At 27.9% G+C, this 22099-nt stretch overlaps 3 protein-coding genes across 4 annotated transcripts in view; 2 read left to right on the top strand and 1 right to left on the bottom strand.

Annotated features, from left to right (window-relative positions):
* Positions 1-2382: 2382 nt before the first annotated feature.
* On the top strand, positions 2383-19294 carry LOC100206861 (uncharacterized). 2 transcript variants are annotated; one of them, XM_065792532.1, is made up of 3 exons: positions 2383-2538; positions 18508-18796; positions 18902-19294. In XM_065792532.1, exons 1-3 carry the CDS (start codon positions 2518-2520, stop codon positions 19066-19068), a joined length of 477 nt encoding a protein of 158 aa, XP_065648604.1. In that variant the 5' UTR covers positions 2383-2517; the 3' UTR covers positions 19069-19294. The 2 variants fall into 2 exon arrangements, with proteins under 2 accessions (XP_065648604.1, XP_065648605.1); XM_065792533.1 differs by lacking the exon at positions 2383-2538 and adding an exon at positions 9700-9852.
* The window catches only part of LOC100212477 (unconventional myosin-VI), a 65600-nt gene continuing 62649 nt past the window's right edge, over positions 19149-22099 (bottom strand). Inside the window, exons 32-34 of the mRNA XM_065792530.1 lie at positions 21808-21945; positions 20930-21065; positions 19149-19571 (exon numbers count right to left, since the gene is read on the bottom strand). Of these exons, the coding sequence (XP_065648602.1) occupies positions 19340-19571; positions 20930-21065; positions 21808-21945 (506 nt within the window). The 3' untranslated portion in view covers positions 19149-19339. The remainder of the gene's footprint in view (positions 19572-20929; positions 21066-21807; positions 21946-22099) is intronic.
* LOC105843494 (muscarinic acetylcholine receptor M3) lies at positions 19826-20930 on the top strand. The gene has a single exon (XM_065792531.1). It carries the CDS (start codon positions 19905-19907, stop codon positions 20883-20885), a length of 981 nt encoding a protein of 326 aa, XP_065648603.1. The 5' UTR covers positions 19826-19904; the 3' UTR covers positions 20886-20930.

The following is a 22099-nucleotide window of genomic DNA, read 5'->3' as shown; positions in this document are numbered from 1 at the left end:
TTGGTATAACTGAAAAAGTTACAACATTAATTAGCTTTGGACAATAAACTATTTGCATGTTTTTGTTGATCCCCAGAAAGCCTTTGATACAGTTGATCTTTCCATTCTAATCAGAACATTGGAGTATTACGATATCAGAGGCACAACACTTCAATGGTTTTCTTCTTTTCTTCAAAATAGAACACAATTTGTTTCTTTTAATGGGGTGGAATCTGAATTAATCAAATCAACAAATGGTGTCCCACAAGGCTCTGTATAAGGACCATTGCTTTTTTTTCTCTTTATTAATGATCTTAATACCTCTCTGAAGTTTTCTTACCACTTCGCTGATGATACCAATCTGCTTATAATAATCAAATCACTTAAAAAGGACTTAGCACTGAAGCTAAGCAGGTCCAACGGTATGTTGGCCAAAATTCGATATTACCTTAATCTTGAAACGCTCCTTAACTATATCATGTTGTTTTTGAGTCTCATCTTAGATTAGGACAAACCCAATCTCTACATTTTTTAGATTATCTCACCTCCAAAATAAAGCCCTAAAAATAATCTATTTTCAGCATTTTAACTCTGACCCTAACATCCTCTACAACTAATCAAAGATAATTAAATTAAAAGACCTTATTTAATACTTCAACTGTTTGTTTGTTCGGAAAAAGCAACATAAAACCTTACCTCCTCCATTTACTGATTTACTATAAAAAAAATACTCGTTACCAACTTCGATCAGCTAAAAGTTTCAAATTATCTTTATCTAAACATAGAACTGTTTATTATGGTCAAGAATCTATTAAATATCAGAGCATATGCACATGAATGTTCTCCCCTCACAGTTAAAATCTCTCCCTACATTTTCCAAATTCAAAAACAGTCTATTTAATTTTTTATTAAACAAGTATTCTTTCTAATTCCCACGCAACTCAATTGCTAACTATCTATTATCCATTTTAACTTTATTCGCTTCAATGGTGGTTTATGAATAATAATACTTAATCTTCTTTTAAATTCTTGTCTTCTACTTTCTTCATTTCAATGCATCAGCATTATTACTAATAATACTTGCTCTTTCTTATCTTTTTCCCAAATTAATACTATTTTTATATCACTATTCTATTTTAAATTCTCATCATTATAAATATTGCTATTTTTATTATTATTTTTATTATTGTTTGTATTGTTATTATTGTTGTTGTTATTATTGTTATTAATACTATTATCGTTAGTATTATTATTATTTTGACTATTATTACCAATAACTGGAGTTTTTATTATTATTGCCTATTATTGTTATTGATACTTACATTACTATATTATTTATAACGTTGTTACTGTATATTACTATAATCTACTTCTCTTTTATTGCTATATTTTAATTAGGTATATAAAAATCCTATATTCTAGATAGATGTATAAAAGTAAATTAAATTTGTCCTAAACATATCAAACTTCTTACTTTACTATTATTCCATAAGGTTTTTGGTTTTTTACTGTTTACGCTTTTATTGTACTATTTACGTTTTTTTTTTTTAGTTATTCATTAAGGTGTTAACTTAAAATTAGTATTTGTACTATATGTAAATATTCCATGAAATGTAAAATCTATATCAGAATACATTTGATTTGATTTGATTTTTTGACTATAAAAGTTTGACTAAACGGTGAGCATTTTTCGTTTGAGGGTCCTTATCATTTTATACTTTTTGTTAAAATATTTCAAAAATTCATAAATACTACGATAACAAAATACATTTTTTTGAAACAAAAAAATTTTTTATAAAACTTTAAAATAACTATAAGTTTATAGCAATAAAAATTTTTTGAAAATTTCCAAAAATTTTGAGCAAAATTTCCCGGTAAATTTCTGGAAAATTTCAACCCTATTTGATAACAAATGAAGTTTAATTACAATTAATGTTCAACAACAACAATTTAAACAACTCTATTTTAATACGATCTGTTACCTTAAATATACTCGATATGGTTGAAATTTTCTAAATATTACATCAGAATCCAAAATAAAACTGCAATAAGTTTTATTTTTTTATTATTTTTAGTAATTTTTTCGTTGTTTTCTCATTAAGATTTGATGCTTTAAATTTTAAACTTTAAAGTCAAAACGTTAACTTGCCAGGACAAAATTTGGTTCCGTTTACGTCTTGTTTGGCAAAGCACTTGCCTCTGGCGTGTGTAATGTCGTTCTACCGGTTGCAATATTAAAATAAAAGTTATGCGTTTCCTTAGAAACACACAAATAAGCAGAAAAGGCTAAAGCTGATTAAATAACGTTAATCAAAATTTACTTTTGTGAAAAGTTTCCATTCTTCATTTTAATAGTATACTCTATATTAAATATACAACAAATTTTTATCCACTATTATATTTGCTTTTACATTAAGCATTCAAAACGCATACGATGGAGAGAAAATATTAAGAGTTTCAATCAGGCAATTCGTGAATGAAGTTTTTTTGAATTTGTGGTTTTGAGTCATTTTTCGTTCATTAAGAACGAGGCGAATCATGATAAGTATTGGAATAAAAGTAAGTTTCTTTATTTAAATAAAAAATTTGATATAAAAAATTTTTAAGTTCTTTTAATAAACTTTATTTTTGTTTGTGATGTAGTCATCGTTTTATATTTATATTTGTAGTTTTTAATAATAACATTATTATTATTATATTATAGCTATTAATTGTTGTTATTATATTAACAATAACAAATAATAATAATAATAATTATTATTATTATTATTTTCTTTTCATTAATATTTATTACTATTTTATTATTATCGCATTTCTAATGTTTTTATAAACAAAGCAATCACCAAATATACGATTCTTCGAAATCATCGTCAAGATATTCTCTAAATAAGCTACCTCAATAAGGTAGCATATATATACAAAAGTGAGTAAAAGAGCATCTTGTAAGCCCATTCCTAAAGCAAGCGTCTGTCTAGATTTTCTTAGGAATATTTGCCCCAAAAAGTTTTTGAGCATGCGCAAACAATGTAAAATAAAAATGGCTTGCGGAAGTTAGGATTTTTCGGCGGAAATAAAAGTTGAACTATATTGAGCTTCTTTGTTTGCAATATTGAATTGTTTGAAAATATTGTCCAATTGAAAATAAGTAAAAGAACACTAAAAAAAAAAAAAAAGACAAAATCAGAAGTATAATTATTGACGTTTATTTTTTAAAACATAATGATTATATAATATAAATTATGATTTAGTAAATTCAATTTACTTAAGTATTTAATACCAAGCACGGCTGTTTCAAAGAGCGGTTTTGTCTCAAGCGCTTAGCTTGAAAATCTAATTGAACAGAAATGTTGCGCATATTTTTGTTTAACCTAAAGTTTTTAATCTTTTATATTTCAAAATATTATTTTTCAATAGTCTTCATTACTTTTTTTATGTGCTGTTAAATAACCAAAAAATATTAATAAAGAAATAAAAAATTTTTAAACTGAAATAAACTTTGTTATTTTAACAGTTAAAATCTAGTAACTAGTAAAATGAAATTTTTTGTAGAAAAGCAAGAAAATGAGCTATACTCGCTTAAATTTGCTTATATTCGCTTAAACTCGCTTATACTCGCTTAAACTCGCTTATACTCGCTTAAACTCGCTTATACTCGCTTAAACTCGCTTATACTCGCTTAAACTCGCTTATACTCGCTTAAACTCGCTTATACTCGCTTAACTCGCTTATACTCGCTTCAACTCGCTTAAAAACTTACTCGAGCTAAACTCGCTTAAATGAGCTATATTCCTTTGCATTTCGCTTGAAAACTTCAAAAGCTTTTGACATAACTTTTTATGCATTGTGTTTATTGGCTTTACAGTATGTTTGTTGCGATCCGCAACTTAAGTCGTGAAGAATACCACTCAACATTTTTCAAAGTCTTATCAAACTTCCTTATAACTTTTTCATAGTGTAACGCGCCGAATCGCGTACTCAAAGACAAATCCATCAACTACTCGTCTTGGATTACATAAAAAAAATTAAATGTTTAGTTGTTCGCGTTTTCAAAACAGATTTCGCGTTACAAAATTAGATTTTGTAAGGTGCGGTTTCAAGAAACATTGAACACTTTTTTTTGTTATTTTAAAAAAAAAAGTAACTTGTTTATTCAAACACTCTATTGTCTAATTGTTTACGCTTAATTGTTTCTAATTAGTTTATATTAAAAGAAAAACAAAATAAATATTAAACAGAAATAACTTTCTTAATTCTAATACCGTAAACTTTGTACTAATTTTGATAAAGAAGATAACTTTTTGAAAAAAATGAACATTTTCCTAAAACTACTTTGATGTTGAAAGTTGTGCATTACTAATGTCATTGAATTAGTAAAATAATGTATTCATTGTATTCACCAAATCCAAGGTTTTATGGAAATAATGAGGTGGTCAATGTTACCCGGTAATGGGGTAACTTTGTCAGTAAATTGTTTTTTTAGCGTTATTAACCGCATTTAATGTAATTTAAACTTACAGTTGGCATTTATTTTAAAAAGGGTACCTATAATATGTCAAGAAATTAAAAAAGGGACAATAAAAATAAATATATACAGTATTAAAGAAACATATTAGCTAAAATAATTTAATTTTTTAAAATTATTTTTTAACCTAATGATTAAAAAAACTTACTAATTTTTTTATTAAATATCAGAAAAAGCAAAAAATAAGAGAGTACTAAAGAATAAACAAACAATTTGTAACATAAACACTGTTTTTTTAAATAAATTTAGGCATCTCTTCAGTATTATTAAATTCAATAGAGACTGATTCACCTTTAGATGCTGTTTCTGTTTCACTATCGTATTCTACAGAAATAGATTTTCCTGGTTCAATTTTAAGTTTTTTTTTTGGATATACTTTTCTTATTCTTATTTTTACTTTGTGTAACATCTTTCTTATCACCACCTTCATTTTTTTTCTTACCTAATATGTCTAAAAGGCTCTGGTCTAAAGCTTTAAAAGGACTCGAGACGTTTTCACTTGGTAATTTGATATACACAGCATTAGGATTAAATGGCACTAACTCTAAATCCACTTGTTAAATTTTTTCTCGAACATTCATTGGATGTCATTAAACCATTCAGCAACTTTGGATGGATGTCATTAAATCATTCAGCAATTTAGAGAAATCTGCTTTTGGTAACGTTGCAAATTTTTTACCACAAGAAATAAGTTTCCAATCCAGAAGTATACTTCTCCATGCTTTTTTTAATGGAGCAAAGAATGCAACTTCATATATATATATATATATATATATATATATATATATATATATATATATATATATATATATATATATATATATTTCACTTTACTCCTGAGAAAGCAACAAATAGTATTAAACATGCAAAGATTATAGCAAATAAAATTGTTGATTAGTTGACTAAGAGAGGTATTGACAAGTCTTTACTGGCTGTTGGTGGAGACTCTACAAATGTAAACACCGGTTGGGAGGGTGGAGTCATCAAACATATAGAAATAAAATTAGGAAAAAAAACTTGTTTGGCTTATATGTCAACTCCATACAAATGAGTTGCTACTAAGGCATCTTATAACCAATCTGGATAGTCAAATAAAATCTAATAATAAATGGTCTGATGTTATTGGGTCCATGCTTGATCTGGTATCAGATCTAGACATGAATCCAGTATTTGAAGCTATTAAAATTGGTAATCCACTTATTTCTCTCAAAGATAAAACAATAAATGACTTGTCTGCAGATCAAGTTTATGGTTATAAAGTTGTTTGTGCCATTAGAGTGGTAATTTACCACCAAAATTTCATTTATTACAAACTCGGTCTGTTTCGGTCTGTTATTACAAACTCGGTCTACATTCAAGATGGTTAACTACTACTAACAGAATATGTAGAATATGGATCTTTAAACATGGAATTCAAGGTAAAGATTTAGAAAATTTAAGGTCTATCACCGAGTACATTGCGAGTGTTTACTTTTATTGCTGGTTTAAGATCAAAGTTGAACATTCTTGGATTGAAGGTCCTAAACATATACTTTACCAGCTGCAACAACTCAAACTTCATAAAGAAGATGTCATTAAAATAGTATCATCCTCTATTCAAAGATCGGCTTGGTTTTGTTTCAGTGAGTGTATACTGCAAACATTGTTGTGTTCTAATTCTGAAGAGGATAGAAGTGTAGCTATTAATAAAATAAAAGATACTTGAGGTACTAGAAATGAAGATCTACAAAAAGTTGATTCTTTTCCTAGACCAAGAAAAACTCCTATTCTGAACATTAATGCTAAAAAATTGGTAGACCTGATATCAGTCTTAACTACCTCTCTAAAAATTTCTGAAAATAACGAATTTCTATCGAATCCTATGCAAGTGCCAATTTAGCCATGTCATGGACAATCTGTTGAACATTGCATAAAGCAAGTTACTGAAGCTTCAAGTAGAGTGTACGCTCATGAAAAAAGAGAAGGATTTGTACGAACTCAAGAGGCGAGTAGAAAGTTAATGCCTAAAAATAATGGTAAACACGACCTCGAAAGTTTGACACTTTATTATAAATTTAATACAATGTTTTTGTATTAAATTTATAATATTTATTGAAGCAATTCGGTTTTAATTTAGTATCTCGCTGTATTTCTAACATCAATACCAATAAAATTATTACGATGTTAAGCCAAAATGTATTTAAAATACGTTGAAAAATATTTTAATATTTATAAATTAATTTCAATCTAATTTCAGTTTTAAATTAATATGCATATTAAATTCAAATTTAAATTCAAAGTCTAATTTTGATTCAAGTTCTTAAAGAAAATATATTCATATCTAAAATTAGTTTTAATCAACATTTATATCCCAACTGATTGTTTAAGTAATCAGTTCCAATGAATGTTTAAGTAAAAACCAGGGTTTTTTTTGAGAAAATCAGGTCAAAATTTTACTGAAATATAAAAAGTCAAATTACCTAAGCAAAAATTATTTTAATTCAAATTTTAAAACTGTATTTGGATTCTCCATCTGCAACTTTTAGTAACTCTCCAACTTTTTTCTTAAAAAAATCGAAAATCGACACACCCTACTAGTCAAGGCAAAATAAATTCTTAGAACTTCATGAATATGGTAAATACATTCGAGAAGAAATCAAAACAGCTAAAAAAAATGAAAATAAACTTTTTTTTTATAAATCATTACAGTTTGAACAAAAAAAAAAAAAAGAAAAAATTAATACATCTCCCAAAAAAAAACTTCAACAGACTATAAGTAGTTTATCAAAATCAAAAAATTCTCTTCTATTGAAAAACAAAATTTTAACGGCGACAATTGAAACTTTTACTACTAATTCTAATGTGGTTACCTGTAATGGATACCTGTAATGGATACCTGTAGTGGATACATGTAGTGGGTACCTGTAATGGATACTTCTAGTGAACCAGCAGCAGCAGGTGGTTTGGATACCTGTTATGAATACCCGGTACGGATACCTGGTGTGGATGCCTAGTACAGATAACAGGGGTATGGATGATGTTATAATACCTGTTACGATACCTAGGATTGATAGCTGTTAGGCATGGATACCTGTACGGGTGCCTGCTATGGATATTGATATGGATTTGTTTAGATTTTAGCGAATTTATTAAAAGTGTTTATGCGCAATTGCTTGGCGCGTTAAAAATTGAAAAAAAATTATTCGCCCAGATGTGACAAGTGTTTATGCGGTTGTTCAATGTCAAACAATGAAAAAAAACTGACGCTTAGCGTGCTAAAAACAAAGCTTAAAGAAATAACAAAAAACGACCGATAAGCTTTTTTTTACAATGCAGGTGTATTTGCGTTAGACTCTAATAAAAGTTTTTCGAAAAATTTTTTTTAGTGTTGTAAAAAAAATTGTCATTAGAAGGACAAGTCGAGCGCTAAAAAGAAAAGAAAAAAATTTGTTTTAGAGTCTTTTATGAGGAGGTTGTCGTTAAAGTAAACGGTATAGAATTTGTGACACTCATGAAGTTTTCTTTAGGAAAAAAGATTCGAGTAATCAAACCGAAGAGAGTTTGTTCAATTCGACAGAGAGTCAAACAGAGGAGAATTTGTTCGTTTCGTCGTCAAGTCAAACAGTCAAGGAAACGTCGGATTTTGGCAGTCAAACGCCGACACTACGCACGACCAAAGCAATAGTACAGAAGAAGTATTGAAATCAACCGCATTGACGCAAACAGATTGTAATTCCGACGGAGTAGATTCATAGACACGTCTCTAGCTAATCAACTCTGAAAAGTTAAAAAAAATTAAGGAGTGCATTGAGACTTTGAATGAAATAACGCATTTTTTCGTTGTCGTCATCATAAGTAGATGCTGATTTTGAAGAGACAGAGATTGACAAATGGTTTGATTGTCGAGTGGTGTTGCCATTACAGATATCCACTATAGGTATCCACTACAGGAATCCATAAAAGGTATCCACTACAAGTAACTGCAACAGGTATCCACTACAGGTATCCCCACTCAAGGTATTCTGTACCAGACGTGCAAGTTGTACATGTTTATAGTGTGAATGAAACAGATCTAGAATGTTAGCACATTATTGGCAAGCAGAAATTTAAATTAAAAAAGAAAAAAATAAATTACACTACCAATGATAAAAAAAATTTTATTAAAGAAAATCTTCTTAAAATGACGATTTCTTGTCCAAATTTGAATAAGATTTTAAATACATACGCTTTTTAGGTGAAATGAACATCATAGTTTAATGATATGATCCGCTCTGATCGTTTATTTGCAATTTTTCTTAATTATATGCTCTTTCTTGGTCGGAATTGTAGTACTTTTTGTAAAAATTGATAGAAATATTGTATTTTGACAACTATATGTAGTTAATATAGGTCGAAACCGATTAGAACTAGGATCTATAGTGGGTAAGGCACTTTTTAAAAGGTTTTAACTAAATTCATATTAACGCCGATGAGCGAAAGTGATCTAAATACTCCAAAATGGTGTTCTTTAGATTCACTATTAGGGGTAGTAAAAAGTTTTTGAAAATTATATAAAAAAAGTTATATAAAAAAAAGAGGAAAGTCTCTTTAAATGTTAAAAAACCTGAAGCAAAAAAAAATATAACATTTAAAGCTCTTGTTTGGATATAATACGCTAATAAAATCATGCTAATTACGAATAAATGAATTCGATAATTTGTAAATCGCCTTTACTACACCAAGTATTGATGAAACTAATTTTTTTATTCTAGTGTAACTGAAATAACAGAAATGGCTGACGTAATGTGTATTCAAAAACCTTGTGACGTCATTTAAACCAAGCTTAAACTTTTAACAATATTTTTAAATTATTTAAAAACGTTCTAAAAATTTTTATTTTAGGCACCAAGTATATGCAGCCAAAGGTAATTTCTAGTGTCGTGGCACTCATATAAAACCTTTTGAACATAAAAGTATTTGTCCTGTAGGTTTTGGAAAGTAAGTTTTTAAAATCTGGACAAAGTTCTAAAGGTCAAAAAAGGACAAAAAACCCTGAAGGCCGAGTTCGGCCTTAAACGTAACATCGTTTTTTAGGCAATTAATTAAGGCTAAATTTTTACAATAACTTTTTTTTTCATTTTTTTTATTATTACAAATTTAGCGATACAATCTGATTATAAATCGAAAACATGAAGCGATTAAGATTATTATAAAACAACTACGATGCTAGAATTAACAAGTAGAAAAGTGAATGCGTAAAGTTACAATGAAGATATTTATAAATTTGTAAAAAGCAACTTAATAAAGTTTAATAAAACAACGGCAACAAAAACAACAATAACAAAAAATAAAAATAAAAACAGAAATAGATAAAGATGTTTTCTTTCATCAAGGTATTTAATTTATTTGATTTTTGTTTTAAATGCAGAAATTAATTTGCAGAATGAGTTAATTTAGTAGAAAAAGTCAAAATTAGGTTAAGCTATTTTTAGGTTCAAAATAAATTATATATAATTAATTTGGCATTTGATTTACGCTTATTGTTTATACATTTTTGATATTTAAGCAATACAGATATTAATATGCTTGCTGTCAAATATTTTCTTTACATTTAGAAAATTGAGTTAATATTTATCCAAAGTTTTCATATATTTACGTAAGGAGTAAGAGTGTGCGAAACACACTCTAAGTCCCTTCATAAGGTTTATTGCAAGAGCTGTGAGGTGTCTAATAAAGAGTTTTAAGTTTTGTAAATAGAGCGCTTTCCGATAAAAAAAATTACGTAATATATAAATAAATCAATAACAAATTCAATGTCAAATAGACTTTAGTATTTTTTAAGCATTATATAAAATACAAATGCATTAAGCAACTCGAAAGATTTTTTAACTTTTTTTCTTTTTATTATTGCATTGTTGATAAAGAGTTCTTTTAAGAAACAATTTTTTGTTTTTTATTAAGTGGATAAAAAAGTTTATATATAGTTATATCCGTTTAAAAATATTCATCGTTCAAGTTGTAGTTTTTTAGTAAAAAGTCAGCTGAAGACGATCGTTTTTAGGTTAATAAAAATTCGTGGATCGTTTTTTCAGAATTGAGTTTAATAGTTCCAGTAAAAATTGATTTTTAGAATTGAGTTTACTAGTTACAGTAAAAATTTATGAAGAAAAGGATTTTCTGTTTAATTGAAAACACGTTATTTCACTCTTATTAATAAAGTTTAATTACGCATTTTGTCCTTATATAATTATGAATCACCCATATTATTAGCTTAAAAAACAAAAAAAAACAATAACTATATCTCTGTCAATCAAAAGATTTTCAAATAATGGCAAACAAAAAAACAAACATTAAGTAACACCGACGAACAATTACCCAAATAAAATCCGGCAACTTATCATTATATAGCTTCATTTATGTTTAGCATTCTTTACACACACACACACTTCATGTTTTAAACTTCGATGGAAACCTGGTTACCTGGTTACTGGTAACCAGGTAGCTTTCATTAAAAAATAGTAAAAAGCAAAGTAAAAGTACAAGTAAAGAACAGTTTTTTGGAATGAAAATGAAATAAATATTTAAATACTAAATAAAATGAAATATTTGTGTTAACTATTTAGTTGCTTTATTTATATTATTCACATAATTCTATGGTTAATTAACACGCTTAACTTAAAAAGCCATTGTCTAAATAAATATTTCAAAATGAAATTTATATTTTCTTGTAGAGAAAAGGATTCTTAATAAATCATAATAAATCTTAATATATATATATATATATATATATATATATATATATATATATATATATATATATATATATATATATATATATATATATGTATATATATAAATATATATATATATATATATATATATATATATATATATATATATATATATATATATATATATAAATATAATTTTTGCTGGATTACGCCACCAGCGTTTTTAAACTTGTAAAGTTAACGAACATTAGGGAAAGCAGAATAGTAGCGAAAAAAAATTGATCGAAAGAGAACGGAATAATATAGAAATTATTTTGATCGAAGCGTGTTTTTGGGATTAACATCAAAATTAATTTTAAGGAATTAATTCGAAAAAAAAATAAAATAAAATCGAAATTCATTTGGAAAGAATAATGTCAAAAATGTCTATACGAAATAATTTGAGTTTAGGGATACTATCGAAAAACTAGCAAAGAAGTAGAACATGCAAGGAGTGTTGCTACATCAACTGCAAAGTAGAACATGGAGTGTTGCTACATCAACTGCAAAGTAGAACATGGAGTGTTGCTACATCAACTGACAAATAGGTAGAATATGCATAGAGTGCTGCTACATCGACTGAGAGTTTGCTTTTGGAGGTAGTCTATCAATTAAAAAAATTTTTTTAAATCTATTCTCTATTTCGATATTAATCCGAAAAGTCTCTTTTTGAACTTGTTACCTTCTGAGCTATTTCGATCTTATTTTGATTTTATTTCGATCTTATTTTGATCTTATTTCAATCTTATTTCGATCTTATTTCGATCTTATTTCGATCTTATTTCGATCTTACTTCGATCTTATTTCGATCTTATTCTGCTTTTCAGATTTTGAATACAATTACTCTTTTTTACAATTTCGGATTTATTCACTGTTTCGATATTATTCCGGAAAGTCCCTTTTCGAGCTTATTCAGTTTAATTTTTTTTCTATACTACCACCCGAACAGTAATCTCAGCAATCGAATGGCTTTCTCTTTTCGCAAAAATTAAAAAAAGAAGAATCGTCCATAAATTATGTCACGCAGTTTTTGACATTTTTAGATGTCAAAAATTGCGTGACATAATATACAAAACAATTTTAAATATAATAATGTCTGTAATTTTCTGAGCTTCTTTGAGTTAATTAATTAGTACTTTATAGTCTGTTTGATCTTTTTTTTTCATCCCAAAAGTTCTGTCTGAAGTTGTATAAATTAACATTGCTATCCTAATCATGATATCAATTTTAAAAACCTATTCTTCCGATATATGATACATGCAAATTGTTATATAAAATATATAATACATAATAATATATCATACATGGAGAAGTATTATTTAATGAATATAATTTCTTTTTATTATGCAACGTAAGCGTGGCCGAGTGCATTGCGCTTCAGGCTAGTGAACTAATGGTTCCATGTTCCAAAATAGGGGGAAGGGGGTCTGAATTTTTTTGGCACTTGTTGACAAGGGGGAGGGAGGTAAAGACAAGTTGACGTCAACAATGCTACTTTTTTAAATAAATTTAGTTACTTAAAAAAAAAATTAGGCAGCGTTTGCAGTCCTGTGTTACATACTCGCCAAACCTTCAGTACTTTAATAAAACTATATATATTCCTACTTTTTAAAAACCGCGTTGTATTTTAAAAAGACCCGACACGTACAGAACTAAATGAGCACAGACGGGATTCTTTCAAAGTCTGCTATGCAAACAAAAAAGCCAAAAGTTGCAATTTACAAAGTTTTAGTCTGATGTGAAAGAACAACAAATTTATGCAAGTACTTGGTCTACACTATATTATTTAAACGTTAATACCAAGTGTGGACAACCTGCGGTTGATGCGGCTCGTTAACTCCATGCACAAATATTAATATAATATTAAAATAAAGATTTGATAGATGATTTGAAAAAAGATTTGAAATGCAGATATTGGTAGCTCTTTAAAAATTCTGTTTTTAAAGTATTATTAACATCTTTATTTCAATATTATATTAAAATTTGTGCACGGAGCTAAAGAGGTGTATCTTGACATCGAAAAAACCACACGAGGTTTGCAGGTTACCGACCAATGGTATAAACGTTTAAATAATGTAATGTAGACCATATGCTTACATAAATCTATTTTGTTTGCACATCAAACTAAAACTTTGTAAATTTAAACTTTTGGCTCTTCTGTCTTAATAGGTTGCTGACCCCTGGTTTATACAATTTGTTAAATGGATTTTTCGTTATACTAAACTTTTATTAGAAATAATTGGCTTTTACTGTGAAACTGAATTAGGTCTAAAGTCAAAGAAAGAAGGATTGGCAAATTGAAGTGTTGAATTAATTTGAAATATGTTAATAATTTAAACGTGTTATGTGTATACATTTTTGTGAACACCCTTTAATATTTATTTTTTTGTTCGGAGTAAGTTTTAGTAGTTATAAACAAGCATTTGTAATTTTTAAATGGTTCTCTAAATAGTTTACTTTTTATCTCTTTTTTTGTTTTACTTGTAAATTAGTCTATTCAAAATATTATTATTTTTTTTCCATTCAGCTTGTTTTTTTTTTTTTTTGGAGGAGGCGGGGGGGGGGGGGAAGGGGAGGAGGGTAATTGAATGTTGACATAACTTTTTAGTGGGTCTCTGGAAGTTTGACAAGTCATTGATAAGGGGGAGGAAGGGGGGTAATTAAAGTTCCAAAAAAATTGCTGACGTAATTAATGGACAGCCCCTTTTATGCAGCGATTTTCATTAAACTTTATGGGCTATTTTGAATTTTAATTTAAATTAAGACTGTGCGAGGGAAAACTTTTGATCTTTTTTGTTTTGTTTATTGTAAAAGTTTGCGTTACGTAATTTATGGACGATCCCTAAGTTAGATTTAGGCGTGATACACCAGTTGGAGGTTTTGGCTTAGTCAGATACTTTTTTAATTAAAAAAAGGTCTTCTCTAGAGTTAAAACTAAAAAAAAAAAGTTGCCTCACAAAATTGAGACCCCCTCCCCCTCGTAACAAATTGTCACAAAATCGTCTATTCCTCCCCTTAAAGCGTGACGTAATTTATGGACGACCACAAATATTAGTTTCAACAATCTGTCAAAACAAAATTATTAAGTAAATGTAGTAACTAGTACGAAATCAAAACGCTTGCAAACAAATAATTTTAAATCAAGACTAAAAGAAAAAATTTTAATTAATCAAAACATAAAGGACTTCTTCTAGAGCTATATTTAATTACTGTTCATTAAAATATTGTAAAGTATATTTTCATTTAATTTGCAAAGATAAAAAAATCGGTTCTTTTTTTCTTAATTTTTTAATCTTTTATATTATATTTCTTAATCCTGTATTCTTAATCGTAGTAATTGAAAACTGTTTTATATAATTTTGAATATTTTTTCTGTTTGTTTGCTTTTTATATTGGCTTTGTCGGCCCTGATACATAAGCTCAGATTTTGTTAATAAAATAAGTATAGATAAGCATATTATTGAACCTTGGTAAACCATTTAAATGGTTAAAAAATATATTGATTAAAATTTTTAATATGTTTTTTTTTTTAAATTTAAACCATTTAAATCAATAAAAGAAAAATTCATACAGGTTTATGTTCCGCAACACAATGGTATAATGAATTCATGATATCATTACATAGCAAAACATAAACTCCTATTTAAAACTTAAAAACGTAAATTAAAAAAAAAAATGTTTAGGGATCGTCCATAAAGTACGTACTCTTGGATGATAACGTAGGAGAGGAGGTCTCCAAATGGCGTATATGAGATGGGGGCAGAGGGTCCTTTATAAAAGTAAAGAGACACTACATAAAAAAAAATATCGTAAAATTAAGGGTAGGTAGGTTAAAAGCATAGGTACTTTTAGGGAGGTGGAGGGTTCTCAAAAGCGTATACCAAAATGCGGGGTATGGGGGTGGGCTAGAGATAAAAGCATATGTACGTTACAGACGACCCCTTATTGAAATACTTCGGAAATAAGCGCTTTGAAATGTATCACCTCTCTCTCAAACTTTTTTATTCAAATACTGTAGAAAATAGTAATAATATTGCCTGAAAAAAAAAAAAAAAAAAAAAGAAGCTTACACTGGCAGCATTTGGTTTCACTAAAAAGGAAATGCATAGAGGAGAAGAGGTTGCAATCCAATTACCGTTGAAAGCTGTTGAAACTGTTGTTAAATGCATACATTGTAAAAATCATTCAAAAGCCAACAAGGACAAGCTTTTCATGTTAAATTTATGCACGTTTGGTGTAACTCAAAGCCAGATGACTTTGTGTTACACCGAACGAGATGACTTAAAAAAATCTATCCTTAAAAATGCTGCACCCTCCTATCGCAAATTTTTTCTAAAAAGAAGACTTTTCACAAAATATCTAGAACTATATGAACTATAAGCTTTAACGAGGAGTTTTTACAAGCAAGATCGAAAGGACACATTATTAACTTTTCCTGGCTTTAAAGTGAAGCTAGAAAAATACAACTAGATACTGATCCGAAAGTGGAAATAAAACATCATTTAATAATGCAATTAAAAAAAAAGAGTTAAAAATGATATCAAAACAAAGGAAAATAAGAAAGAAATGGAACCATTATTACTGAAATGGTATGTGACTTACAGTGAAAAGTTATTAGAACAGGTTCACAAAATCCAAGCTATGACAGCAAATGGGGACACTACCAACCAGAAGAAAGGGTTTACTCCCCTTTGTTGTCCATGGTAAAAAAACGTACAAATATGTTCCTAAAGGTCAAGGTGCAACACATAATATATGGATCTCACAACCGGGCTCAGGATTGGAAAAAAGGCAATGTTCCCTTTAAATTATGTTTCAATCAGAAGAAAAATAACCAAAGCTAGCTATCTTTTTTAGAGGTCAAGGAAAACGTATTTAAAAAGACAAAAAGTTAGCATGGCAAAAAGATATTCATGTTTATTTCCAAGCAAATGCTTGGCAAGACCAAAACGTTTATAAGTGCTGGTGTGATAAAAAATTTCTTCCGTTAATCAAAGAACAAAAACTTGATAAGTTTATTCTTTTGCTGGACATTTAAAGGGACACATGCAGGAAGATTTTAAAGATGCTGTGGCTGATGCTAAAAGACTCCTTTTGGTACAGTCTACCAAGTGTCTTTGATCTTTAGCAACCAGTTGACGCAGGATACGCTGCCACTCTCAAAAGGTTCATTGCCATTGAACATCGAAAATAGTTGGATACAGATAATCAGATAAATAGTTCAGTAATGAAATACCCTACATTGCAAAAGAGAGATAAATTTTGATTTCACAAATTGGGCAGGGGAAACGTGGAAAACTTTAGGCTCTTCTAAGCATATAAAAGGAAATGTTGGACGATGACTGTGTGCTTAATCACTGATAGCTCGGATGATTTACTTATTAAAATGAAGGACCATGATAATTACAATGTGCCCCTGCCATCCATAAATGATCCCGCCAGTGATCAACCCAAAGGAAATGACAATGATTTTCAACCGTTTGAAGTGGATGATGCTATAAATGAAGATATCAATGAACTTCGTCCAGATGACACATTTATTGGTCCCGGCGAGAACGAAAACGAAGTTTATATCTTTGATTTATATATCTATATATTCTAATAAAATATAAAAAATATATATATATTATATATTTTATATCTCATTAGAAATATGTTTAAGCTTAATCATACTTTTGATCCTCTTTTTGAGCTTTTTGCATAAGCATATCCGAGACTGTTTCAATAATTTTATATGGTTATATATATAAAAAAATATATTTCTATATTGTTTACGGATTTTTAGGGAGTTGGTGATAAAACCATTTTGTTTTCTTCTTCCCCTCGCCATTTGTATATTTTAAAAATACGAAAATTGTAAACATTTTTAACGAAAAATTTATAGAAAAGAAAAATGTCATATCTGCAATTTAATGGAGATTACTCATGCTGCATGCTTCTGTAGTTTTTTTTTTTTTTTTTTTGTTATGTATTTTTTGTTCCATAGTATACATTTTCGTGATTACATAATAAAGATTCGTTAAGATTGAATATACATATAAATATTAAAAAAAAAAAAAAAAATCTGTAAGAAGAACGCGGGAAACTTGCAGAAGACCAAAAGGTCTTATCATCAAGAACCGCTTTACATTGTCATACATACATATATATATATATATATATATATATATATATATATATATATATATATATATATATATATATATATATATATATATATATATACGTATAGAAAAATTAAAATATTTACAAAATTTTTACGTTAAATTGTTACATTATAATTGTATTAAAGTGTAAGATAACAATTATACAAACATGTATCGTTACTTTTTCTTAATATTACCACGTTTATTGCTAACGCAATGTTTAAAATATATATTAAAGTATATTAAAAAATAAGAGTTTATATAAGAAGCTAGCAGTGAACAAATTTAGAAAAAAATCAGTAAGTAAATTCTTATACTTTAAAATACTCTTTTTAATAGTTTTTTAAAGCCATTTAAGTTTTCAAGGTTAATAATATTTTGATTAAGTAATAAAAACTTATTCCAGATATGAGGTGCACGATAAGTAATTTTAAATTGCACAAGCTTAGTTTTGCATGAAGGCTCAAAAAGGGTACTATTTGTGCGCAACAGGTATTTATACTCGGGCTTTTGTTTATAAAGAAAAAAGTTAACGTAGATTAAAAAAAGCAAGTTCATAAGCTTCACGGGCTTCTTAATAGAATTAAAATCTAAAAAATTTAAGCAAGGGCAAACATCAGTCTACCATCATATATTGTTTGGAAAAATATAGTATATATTGGTTGGAAAAAACAAACTAGGTAATTAAAAAGGAGAGTTATGACTCTTAAAGCGTAGTTAATACAGTTCCATTAAACAGTAAATAAGTTGTTAAAATTAAACCAAAATATATGAAGTTTACATATATTTTATTCAAATCACAGTACACTATTAATATCAAAGAAAATTTGTAAAATTTTTTTGTTAGATAGTTAGTTTTCTTTTTCTCTCAGCTCAATCCAGCTCTCAGTAAAGTATTTTATGATGCTTGTGGCCATAATAGAGCAATTAATTATTTAAATAAATAATTATTTAAAATTTCCAATAATATAATATAAACTCGTATATTATGTATATATATATATATATATATATATATATATATATATATATATATATATATATATATATATATATATATATATATATATATATATACTTAGAATATTTGGTTTAACTTTTTTTTTAGTTGTATGGTAATTCTTTTTATTAGGTTTTAATTGGATATGTTCTAATTTTACCGCACTGTTTCTTATCAGCTAACCTGACAGCGTCAAATACTCGCTTGACTCCAGAACCAAAATCTCTACAAACACAGTTGAAAACTTTATCCTTCAGTTCAAAATTCATAAAACTCGAAAGAAATAAAACAAGCGAAACTCGGAAAACCACACAATTAAAACCGAAACCTCAATCTGAAAAGCCCAAAAAAACTAAAACAACTTCGCCTCCAATAAAAGAGTTCCGCTTACAAGCGCTGCTTGAAATAGGACTGCAATCTAGTAAGTTTTTTTACAAAAAATATTACACACTATCTCGCGCGCAGAAAGTTTTAATTTTCAAAATTCTTTTCTGTTATTTATGCTAATAAAAACTTTGATATTTAGACGAAGCTAACAAATTCATACGTTCAAGAAGTATTTTGGGAAAGCCTCTTGAAGAGCAATACGAAATAACACGCGAATCGGATATGAACTACATTGAAACAAAATACGCAAAAGATGACGGAGAATCTCGCGAAGTAATGAAAGCATGGAGAATGAACAAAATATAAATTCGCGGACATTCGATACAAAGTAAAATCAAAAGTTCATCAAATTTTATAACTCATCAATTTCGAAAGAAAAAAGTTGATCAATTAAGTTGATGTTTAATCGTTAATAATTATAGACAAACACAAACAATAATATAATCAAATAATTAGAAACAGATTTTAAATTCAAATAAATTATTGAACTAATAAATATTGATAAAATAAATTAATAAATACATAAATAAAATTGAATGTACAAAAAAAAAAAAAAAAAAAAAAGAGTTATAAATAATTATTTTCGTTGTTTGCCTTTGAAATCTTGATCCAATTTCCCGCCATAATGCACCCAAACATCATTAAACTCGTCGCACGTAATTTCGGCGCCTGGTCTTTCCATTAAACGCGTTTCACTTAAGCTCAACTCACAAATATCCATATCATTATACCCAGCAATTAAAAGAAGCGCACCATTTGGATGAATCTCTAGTTGGCGAGCAACCCACTCGCCGTCAAAATGTGCGTACCTAAAACAAAACAAAACAAAACATTAAAGGCAAAAATAAAAATCAGAAATAAGTTGCTAAAATAGAAAAGAGTTAAAAAAAGAAAGATTTTTTATCGATTATTTATGATAGCAATTTATCGATAATTTATGTTAGCGATTGATACTATTCATCATTAAAGTTAATCAAAAAATTTAAATAATTAAATTGTAGCTGGGGGTTCAAAACGAGCTAAAACATAAGTTAAAAAAGAATTTATTTTTGAGCAGGAAAATAGTTTAATGGAAAGTTCAGTAAAATGACAATCTCGTGAAAAATAAAAGCAGAAAAAATAGAAGTCGAGTTGAAGCAAAAATGAAAGAAACTGTAAATAATATTACGCAAGCAAATCGATTGCTTTTCAATGTATCGTGTAGCGGGCCTCAGACCGCAGAAGACATTTTTACTTATTTGTTAACTGACAGCTTCAATAGGTTTTCTACATTTCTTGCAATTCTAAATATTATTGCTATTTTGCCGACAATAATATTAAATGGGATAATTGTAATTGGCTTTATTCAGCAGAAAAAAATTCGAACAAGATCAAATCGACTTCTTTTTAGTATATGTATCGCTGACTTCCTAGTGGGATCAATTGTTGAACCCATTATGAGCGCTCATATTATAAAAGTAACAAAAAGAAACCACGATTGCGGCCTTTCAAATTCACTAGTATACCTCATACCAGTACTGCTAATAATCACAATGATAACGCATACTCTGATAGCGATAGAGAGACTCTGCTCTATACGTAAACCTAGTACTTACCAAAAAATATTTACAAAAAGAAATATTACATGGTCCATGGCGTTTATTTGGTTGATCGGTTTCTTAGGTTTCGTGGTACCTCTCCTTTCAGGAAATGCTATCATAGGAATAAAAATATTATTTGGTCTTATTTTTCTTTCCCTGGCTATATGTTCCTACTGTTACATAACACTTTATCAGGAGCATACATGGAGAAATGGACGTCCTGTAACCAAAATCCAAGGTGCATATGTTGTCCGAACTATGAAAACCAAAGAAAGATCACTAGAAGAAGATAATACGCTGACAATAAACTTAGAGGATGCAGGATTTTTCTCAAAACTATATATATGCATGCTGGTATTTTACGTAATATATCTCATAACCAAAATTTTAAAAGCTTACAACGTGTTTAAAGGAAACGACCACTATAGTGTACAGTATGTATTTGATACTCTATTAAACTTTCATAGTTTAGTTAATCCCTGCTTAATTCTGTTTTTAAATGACACAATACGCAAAGCATCGTTCGACGTGTTTTGGATATAAAAATTTGCATTTAAACATAAAAAACAGTAAACAAAAAGACTCACCAGTATCCAACTTTTTTGTAAGCAGGATCTCTATACTGATCAGATGGTTTAGAAAATGGAACTCTGAAATATCTTTGAGCATTTGAGCTTGTGTTTTTGGAGATTTCAATGCTTGAAATAAATGAAGGCATTTCACCTATATGAATCATGAATATAGAATATATATAGAATCATGAAATGTATATAAGACATTTAAATTTAGAAGTTTAAAGTAATATAAACAAAAAGTACTACATAAAAATAAAATCAATAAAATATAAAAGATATTAATGTCCTCTTTGCACTGGTTTTCCATTACCTTCTTGCCCCATATGCACTGATTTTTCAATTAACTGGTTGTAAAATTTAAATTTATTTGAATTTTAAAATAAAAGCAGAATTGTTATAAATTACAAATCATGCGCTCTTAAAAACGAATCTTAATTTTGACACAAAACAGCAATAACAAAAATAATAACAATAAACAAATAACAACCAAAATAATTTAAATTTATGAAACTTAAATTACTAGTAACGCTACAAAATCATTTTTTAATTAAATTTATATTTAAGTAATTAGTTATCAAATAAATATCATAACTGTATAAACAAAACACAAAATAAGTACTAAAAAAACTAAAGCAAAAAATAAATTTTTATTAACAGAATTGAAATAGCCAAACTATAAACTAAAAAACCTCTAAAATTTATCTTTTAATAATAATAATTTTAAATACCAAAGTGGTATAAATAATTAAAAAGGATAAAACATTTAACTACCAAGATTACAATAACTAAATATAATTATAAAGAAAGCAATTAATTAAGAATTAAGACAATCTTTAAAAAGAACTTTTTATTATTAGTTAAATATTGAATATTTATTAAAATAAAATTACATTGTCTAACTATGTCTGCTGGAGCACGTTGCGCGTTTGGTGCAGATTCTGTTTTATTTATATTTCTCTTGCGCCACGCATGATATACCTTCAATCTTCTATGAAACTCAACACGGCATGCTTCAAGCAACTCCAAATCTATTAAAATTGAAAAACTTTTTTTGTTTATTTTAAAACAAACAAGAACGACACTGCAATGCAGATGTTATAAAATGACAATCTATAAAATGAGGAGTTACCCATTCAATCTAGTTAGGGATTTTAGATGTTATTAAAAAAATTACACAAGAAA

This window comes from Hydra vulgaris, chromosome 03, assembly GCF_038396675.1.
Source record: "Hydra vulgaris chromosome 03, alternate assembly HydraT2T_AEP".
Lineage (NCBI taxonomy): Eukaryota > Metazoa > Cnidaria > Hydrozoa > Anthoathecata > Hydridae > Hydra > Hydra vulgaris.
This window is presented reverse-complemented; position numbering and strand designations above follow the sequence as displayed.

Excerpts from the sequence above, each read along its gene's own strand:
- LOC100206861 (XM_065792532.1), top strand. The coding sequence starts at position 2,518 with ATGATAAGTATTGGAATAAAA. Across the intron at positions 2,539-18,507 it reads TGATAAGTATTGGAATAAAA|GTTTTAATTGGATATGTTCT; the intron begins GTAAGTTTCTTT and ends TCTTTTTATTAG. Across the intron at positions 18,797-18,901 it reads TGAAATAGGACTGCAATCTA|ACGAAGCTAACAAATTCATA; the intron begins GTAAGTTTTTTT and ends TTTGATATTTAG.
- LOC105843494 (XM_065792531.1), top strand. The coding sequence starts at position 19,905 with ATGAAAGAAACTGTAAATAATATTACGCAAGCAAATCGATTGCTTTTC.